The sequence below is a fragment of the Pteropus vampyrus genome, unplaced genomic scaffold, assembly GCF_000151845.1.
Source record: "Pteropus vampyrus isolate Shadow unplaced genomic scaffold, Pvam_2.0 Scaffold155, whole genome shotgun sequence".
Lineage (NCBI taxonomy): Eukaryota > Metazoa > Chordata > Mammalia > Chiroptera > Pteropodidae > Pteropus > Pteropus vampyrus.
The window spans coordinates 2,381,493-2,389,469 of record NW_011888936.1 but is presented as its reverse complement, the minus strand read 5'-3'; the positions used below and the strand labels follow the sequence as shown (position 1 = coordinate 2,389,469).

At 36.1% G+C, this 7,977-nt stretch overlaps 1 protein-coding gene and 1 pseudogene across 4 annotated transcripts in view; both read left to right on the top strand.

Annotated features, from left to right (window-relative positions):
* The first annotated feature begins 24 nt into the window (after window positions 1–24).
* PIBF1 (progesterone immunomodulatory binding factor 1) overlaps window positions 25–7,977 on the top strand; it is a 152,077-nt gene continuing 144,124 nt past the window's right edge. For 2 of the 4 annotated variants that reach the window (XR_002782643.1, XM_011369781.2), the window contains exons 1-3: window positions 26–348; window positions 1,304–1,599; window positions 7,483–7,583. Coding sequence is in view for 3 of the 4 variants with exons in the window: in XM_011369781.2 (XP_011368083.1) it covers window positions 1,348–1,599; window positions 7,483–7,583 (353 nt within the window). In the remaining variant the exon portion in view is untranslated. Of the gene's footprint in view, window positions 349–1,303; window positions 1,600–7,482; window positions 7,584–7,977 lie in introns of all 4 variants that reach the window. The other 2 variants (XM_011369783.2, XM_011369782.2) reach the window with 2 other exon arrangements.
* LOC111745447 lies at window positions 2,658–2,776 on the top strand (annotated as a pseudogene).

The window sequence follows — 7,977 nt, the reverse complement described above, 5'->3', positions numbered from 1 at the left end:
ATGCGTTGCTTTCCGCGCCGGGGCGGATCCGGGCGGAGATCCGGTGGCGTGGGCTGTAACATCTGAAGTCGTTACGCTGCCGCTTCCACTGTCCTTCTCCTAGCGCAGAAATGGTTGTCCTGGTTACGGGTCCTAACGGTCCCCCGCCTGAGATTTCTTTTTGAGGGTCTGTAACCTGAGCTGCTCTTTAGAGGCTCCTTCAGCATCTTACAGTGGCGGCTGATCATTCTTCGACGTGGAGTAATTGAAGCTTTCGAGGTAGCTCTTGGCTGTCCCTTCCCATACCGCGTGGGGCAAGGAATCCTATGCCGTGTGGATAGTCTCAGTCTCTGACCCTTTGTAACCCAGGTGATGTTGCCTGTCTTTAATTTCACCTTTCCTTACAGTTTTCCTTTTGAAAAGGAGAGAAGCCGATCCAGCTAAAATTCTGATCGTTTACCTTTCACACATCGTTCAGTTTAGAAAAACGTATCTGTAATACCATAAGTCATTCGTTATCTCGTGTAGTATCAAAACACAGGAGATGCTAAAAATTTTTGTGAAAGAGTAGGAAGTTTGATTTAGAATTTTTGAGTTTTTCTCTTCTACCCTCTTGTTTTCATTCTGCTATCTGCAAGCCTACGAAAAAAATGTTTTTATGTCGTTTCCCTTTTTTAAGAATCTTAAGTGATGCCTCATTGCCTGTAGAATAAATTTCAAACATTTTGACATTCAGGGCCCTTCAGTGTTGATTATTAAGGTTGTATATGTGTTTGTGTTGGGCGAGGGGAGAGGGGTCGGTAAATGGGAATCACTACTAATTCACAAAACTTGCCCCAGCCTGACAACCGCTATCTTCCTCTGTTTTACACTTTTGGCACCTCCATACTAACCTTAACATCTGCATGCATTTTCCTTTTTCCTGCTCTTCTCCAAATCCTTCAAGACTCAAAGTTATGTCTTTGTATAACCTTCCCCTGACCGAGTCAGAAGTGATTTCTCTAGTCTTGAACATGTGCTGCTTTTATTAGTAGCATTCCTGGGTACTAGTGATTTAGAGCTTTATCTCATACATTTCTTTGTTTCCTTTAAAGAAGATTCCTGCTTGCAGGAACCGGGTTTCTTAATCATCTAAGGGCCTGAGTTTATGGTCAGATGTAGTGAGTTTAATATGCTTGATCTGAGCAGTAATTTACTAATCTGTCTTAGATTTGGGGTCCTCCAGATTGCCTAATTATTTAGAGAATCCTTAGTATCTCTTTAACATACATTATGCTATTCGCAGAGAATGTGTGCATTTAAATTAATGTTTTTTTAACTACAGAAAATTGAAATAGAATTGGAGAAGAAAATTGAACCATAATAATAATGTCTCGAAAAACTGCCAAGGCATCAAAAAAAATGAACGTCTCTAGCTCCCTGGAATCCGAAGATATTAGTTTAGAAACAACAGTTCCTACGGATGACATTTCCTCATCAGAAGAGCGAGATGGTAAAATTAAAATCACCAGGCAACTAATTGAACGTAAAGAACTACTTCATAATATTCAGTTACTGAAAATAGAGCTATCCCAGAAAAATATGATGATTGACAATTTGAAAGTAGATTATCTTACAAAGGTAAGATCAGGTGTAAATTTTGTCATCTATTTACTTTTTTGCCTTCACGCTACAGATAAATAAGAATTAAGTTTTGATGTTTGTAATCTGAACTTGATACATTTATCATAAACATAAGTTATATGTTCTTGCATAGTTTTTGAAAACTTTTTAGAAGGAACATGTGAATATATTTCTGTGTGTCAAAAAGTATTGAAAGAAGGAGTGACAAAGGTGGGCAGGGATGAATTGCTTCTATAGACTCAATTTTTTAAATCTAGCATCTGTGAGGTATATATGTTCTAAATTGTTTTTTCTAGCCAAGTTGTTTTCTGCTCCATTGAGAACCAACATTGATGCTCTTGATTCCCGTCCTTCTCCCTAGTTTGACAAGGAGAATCAAGATCATACTTATGTTATTGAGTCTGTATAGTCCTCTGCTTTGGCAATTTGGTTTCTTTGGAATCTTTCTATTTGATAATTATTGTATTTGTCTTACAATTTGATTGTTACTGTGTCATAGTACCAAGTATAAATTCATTTGCCATAGTCTTTAACAAGTGGTGTTTGTCACATAAGAAGGAATGTCCTAGTCCTTGTTTTTCTGCTTTGTGTGGTTATTTATAGTTACAGTTATTTACAGTATTTTTTGTAAGACCTAGTAAAGCAGTCACTAGCTATGAGAAATTATAGTGAGTTCAGAAAGCTGGGAGACACTTCTTAACACACTATGTCCCGAGAAAATCTTTTCTTTCCAATAGCGAACCCTCCACCTTTGCTCTTAATCCCACCTCTTCCCATCACCCCCTCCTTCCATTTTGTTATTTTAGTTACACCTTCTCTCTTGCTAAGTCAACCTACAGTTTTAGCCCTTGCCTGTGTATACTAATGTACTCCAGTGGCTTGCCCATGCCTCTAGGAAAACAGTGTCCTAAACCCCAAGGTCTTGGTGAGTAAAGAAATAGTTTAGGCAATTTTATGTTAATATTAATAACTAACATTTATTGAATGCTTATCCTGTGCCAGTCACTGTTCTATGACCTTTCCACATGTTATCTCATATAAACCTCATAACTCAGGTCTACGGCTATGCCACCCTGAACAAGCCCGATCCCATCTGATCTCGGAAGCTAAGCAGGGTAGCGTCTACTTAGTACTTGGATGGGAGACCACCCAGGAAGACCAGGTGCTGTAGGCGTAAAAAATAAAAAATAAGGGATTGTAAACTGACAAGGTCCTTGCAATCTGTGAGGTCAACCAAGGATTGCCTCGCCTAAAAAAATAATAATAAAAAACCCTCATAACTCTTTAAGATACAGGTGCTTTGGGGCAAATCCTTTACCTTTTTATTGCGTGATTTCCTACAAAATAAGAATGATGATAGTATTTACTGAATAGAGTTGTTGGTAGGATTAAAGCAATACACATGAGCTCTCAGATGCCTGGTGTATAATAAATAATAGTAGTGGCCAAGCTTATTCAGCACTATATTATTATTTTTGTACTCATAGTGCTTAGTACAGTTTTGTTTTGATTTTTATCTTTGTGGTTTTCTGCTTGGACTGCAAATGTAGAAGACTGAATTAATCCTGAGTTTATGACACATAACCATTATTGATCCTTGCAAGATCACTTTTTAATTTGTATATTTATTCCTTTTATTCCCATAGTTCATCTCCATTCCTCCTTCTCTCTGTGCAGCTATTTTAAGTATTATCCTTTTTTAATACTTATTTTTGAAAATTGGTATCATTTTTTTCCTTTACATAAACGTAAATTGCATGTTTTAGATTTCATCTCTTTTGTAGTTTTTTTTTACTCTGTGCTGTTTTTAAAATCATTCATATTACTATGTGTTTATCTAGTTCTTTGCTTCCAACTTCTACATAATTCTCTGTGTTCGTCTTATCAATCTATTCATCCACTCCCACAGCAGATTGCCTCCAACTTCTTGCCACCACATGCAGCGTTGGCCGTCTGTAGACGTTTCTCTGACATAAATACTCAGGAGTAAAATTTCTGGTTCATAGAATATATATAATTATCTAAGTGTGCCACCAAGTTTCTCTCAATGTTTTTGGAAATACAGGTTTTTTTTTTATCTATTGTATGAAGGCTAGGGTTGTTCTGCTTTGTCTGAGACTCCTTGGAAGCAAGATGTTCATTGTCAAATATATGACGAAATATTATATGGAATAAACATTATAATTCTATGTAGAAGAATTAGTCTTCCATAATTCTTCAAATGCAAGGCACCTCGATTATGAGATGGATCATTACATGTATTGCTAAGGTTAAAAACTGCCGAGTTAAACCATTATGTGTTGTGTAAAATGCATTCCACTTTCAGAGATGGTAAAAGGTGAGAAAGTACAAGTTTGGGATTGATGAAAGACCGGTCTTTTAGCCATTCATTCATTCTCCAAAGTTTACCAATGCATTGAGCCTTGGGGATACAAGGATGAAAATCTCACATTCTAGCATACAAAAGCTAAATTTCCCTCACTAGACTATATATAGCACCAGGAAAGTCCCAAGAAAGGTAGATTTCTGCTGAATATAAACCTGTTCCTTCTATTAACATTTAAATGGCCTGCTTTTAAGTTACTGAGCTTCCTGTCATTGGAAGCATTTAGTAGGCCTGAATGGTCAAGTATCATGAATATAACAGGTATTTCTGATGTGAAAAAAAGATCAAACCTGCTGTCCAGTGTTTCAGGAATTAAATTCAACTGTTAGACCAGAGACTTGGAAAATGGTGGCTGCCTTGTAACAGATGTGGAAACTGTAGCTTAAGCAAAATAAAAATTTTCTTTCTCTGATATAACAGAAATCTGAAAATAGGTAATTTAGACCTGATATGGTTACTTCTTAATATCATTAGGAACCTAGGCTCCTTTTAACCTTCTACACAGCTGTTTTTAGCGTGTGCTTTTCACCTCAAGAATCACAAATAGCCAGTCTACCTCTAGAATTATGTCTGAGTCAATCCCTTTTCAAGAGCTTTCTTAGAAGCTCAAGCTAGTGACCACAATTAACTAGAAATATAAGGCATGACCACCCTCACTGCCAAGGGGTAGGAAGCTGGGAAATGTAAGTTTTTAATTGGACACATTGTTGTCACTAATAACAACAGAGTTATGTTGGAAAGAAGGGAAGACTTTATTTGGAAGAGACAAGTAACTTTCTACTCATCAAGGCCTTTTTAAGTTAGGAAATATGAGAATCTCTTTAACATCTTTTTACACCAGTATGGCAGCAATACCATGCCGATGTTTATTTCTAATATTACAGTTTATTATAGTTTATTACAATGAATGTCTTGACCCTGTCGATTTGATTTCTCTGTGTCTAAGAGCAGGAACAGATAGCTCCAAAGGGACTTTTAAAAGTATTAATTTCCACTTCCTATTCGGCTGCTTGCTAACTGAGAAAACTCAGAAGTGTAGCTGCTTGGGCCAAGCATCCTGGTATTAGAGAATTGTTAGCTTTACACTTACCCCATCTACATGCCCTGCTGTCTGCATCCCCTTCCTTAACTCCACTTCTTTAATCTTTTCTTCTCTCTTCTTGCCCATCAGTTTTTAAATGCCAAAACTCTTTTTTGATCTCTCATTAGAGATCTGTGGTTCCTTATTGCTTGGGAAATGAAGGAGTGTGTCTTCCCAGCTTGATTGTCTTTGAGTTAAGGGACTTGTTTAGAAGTTGAAATTTCAAAGGTTGTAAACCTGAATAAAGAAGTTTCTGCCCTAGGGGTAACAGTATTCTTGATCTGTGAAATAGTGATTACAAGGAATGTGGTTATTATTTGTCGATTTAAGGCATTTATTGAGACATTTCTGGTAATATAGCAATGAATATGACAGAGTCCCTTATTTATGGAGATGACATCAAGTGAGAGACCTGATCAAAAAACAATTAAACAAAGTATCTTCAAGGTCATGTGACATAGCATCACTTAGCAATGGCTATTTTAGATAAGGAATTTTTTGCGAAGGGCCAAAGAGTAAATATTTTGTACTTTCCAGGCCACATATGCTTTATCACATATTTTTCTCTTTTTTTTTTTTTTTTTTACCGCTTTACACATTTAAAACCCATTCTTAGCTTGTGGGCTGTACAGAAACAGGACATAGACCGGATTTGGGCCATCACCATTGTTTATTTAACCCTTAACTTTAAAATATGCAGTTAGAGAAGCCATTGGCAGATTTTGGGCAATTAGAGTTACATTTCCTGATTTTTGCATTCAAAATATCATAGAAGTAATAAACTATGAGCAGATAAGGTCGAAACAGTAGACAGTTACTAGGCTATTTCCTTATGAACGATGCCTGCGTTTTTGGCTTCATTAACTGGAGCCATTTGTTGAGAAATCAAAGGCTGGGTGTAAACTGATCTGGGAAGTAAAATATAAGTTCTGTTGTGAACATGTTAAACTTTAGATTCCTGTTAGTTCTAAATGGAATTGTCAATTGGAATTTAGGAGACAGTCCATGACTAGATGTGTGGGAGTGGGTGTGCATGTGAATGTGTGTTTGTTGAGTTAGGAGGAAAACCAAAGAGGAATATCATGGAAGCCAAAAGAGAATGGAGCAGTTGATTCTGTCAAATTATGCTGTCAAGTAGGTAAATATGCAGAAATAACTATTGGACTCGGCACTGTGGAGGTGATTTATAACTGGCAAGAATAGTTTTACTGGAATAATATGGGACAAAAACCACATTGAAGTTTTGCTCCAGTGGTGAGCAGAGAAATGGTACTACAGCCAAGGAGTGTGTGGTCAAGGGAGTGTCGTTGTTGCTTATTTTAGTGGGAGACAGAATATGTTTAGTTAAAGGTAGGAATGATCCAGTAGAAAGGGGGGATTTGACGAGGCAAAATATTAAGGACTGGCTGTGAAATTAATTGATTTTAAATAGTAAGAAGAATTGCTTGGGTTGACAGAGAATAAAGAATTATCTAAATAGACTAAGAGCAAAATCCAAGTTCATAGAGCCTTAAGAGAGCACAGCATATTTAGGGAATAGTAAGCCCTTCTTTTAGCTGGAACAGTGTTTTCCTTTTCAGTTAGTAGCAAATGAAATGGTTGGCAAGGGTCAGTTAAAGAAAAACTAGTATATTATGCCACGAAGTTTGGAAATTTATTATGAAGACGGGATCCACTGGAGGATTTAGACCTCAGAAAATTAATTTTTGATAGCATTTTTTATAAGTAAAATAAAGGAAGATTGGTTTGCAGGTTTATAAACTAGAGTTGGGGAAACCAGTGAGAAAACCGTTATAATAATACAGTTATTAAACTGTTATAATAATAAAGATCTGCCTGAAGACTTGTCAATGGGTATTAAAGAGGATGCTACAGTTTTGAGAGCTATTTATGAAGTAAACTCAACAAAACAAAATGGTGTTTGATCATACTAAGCAGTAGAGAGAACTAGATATATCAAATATGGTTCAGATTTTTTTTGCTTTGGAGACTAAGGTAATGCCAGGAATATAAGATTAGGTAAAGTTGATGACTGGTTTCATTTTGGATGTTTTATAATAGTCAATTGAAGATGTAGTGAGATATATGGATCTAAAGCACAAATGCAAGATCTGGCCTAGAAATAATTACCTAGGTGAAACACCAGCATAAAATCTCATTTGCTAGTGGGCTTCTCAGTGAGAGTGGATTAAGGAGAAAAAAATAGTTTTAATGACGGCCTGGTAAAAAAAGCATTTATGAGGCAACAGTTTCAAACTACAGTTTAAAAACCATTTTATAAACGGACTTTGTAGTTTGTGGACACAACCATTGCAAAAAAACCTCTATCCATTTTTTGACTATTTCTTTTAAGAGCTTTTTAATAATAAATTTGAAAATTGGCCAGATAATTTACCTTTTCCTCTTTATTAAGATTGAAGAATTGGAGGAGAAACTTAATGATGCACTTCACCAGAAGCAGCTCCTGACATTGAGATTAGACAACCAATTGACTTTTCAGCAAAAGGATACCAGGTAAGTCTTTAAAAAGAACAATACCAATTTAGCAGTTAAAAGTAATGCCGTTATTTTTCATGCATGTAATTATAAGCTAAAATAGAGAAATTTTAGTATCTGTGCTGCCAAAGCGAGCATTAAAGTAGAGAAATTTTAAACCAAAGATGATAACAGTTTTTACATCCAGACTAACAAAAAAATAGGTTAGTTGGTATAGTATACAAAATTTAAAAAGTCAAAATTCAACATTCATTTAGCAAACATTGCCGATGTAAATGAAGCATAAACAACAATGGGAGCTCCCTAATAAGCTGACCACCACTTAACTGCTGTCTAGATTAACCTTTCTTCATTTGCTTTGAAAAACATAGTGATAGACTGTCATGGCCTATTGAACTAAAGTGCCTTCTCT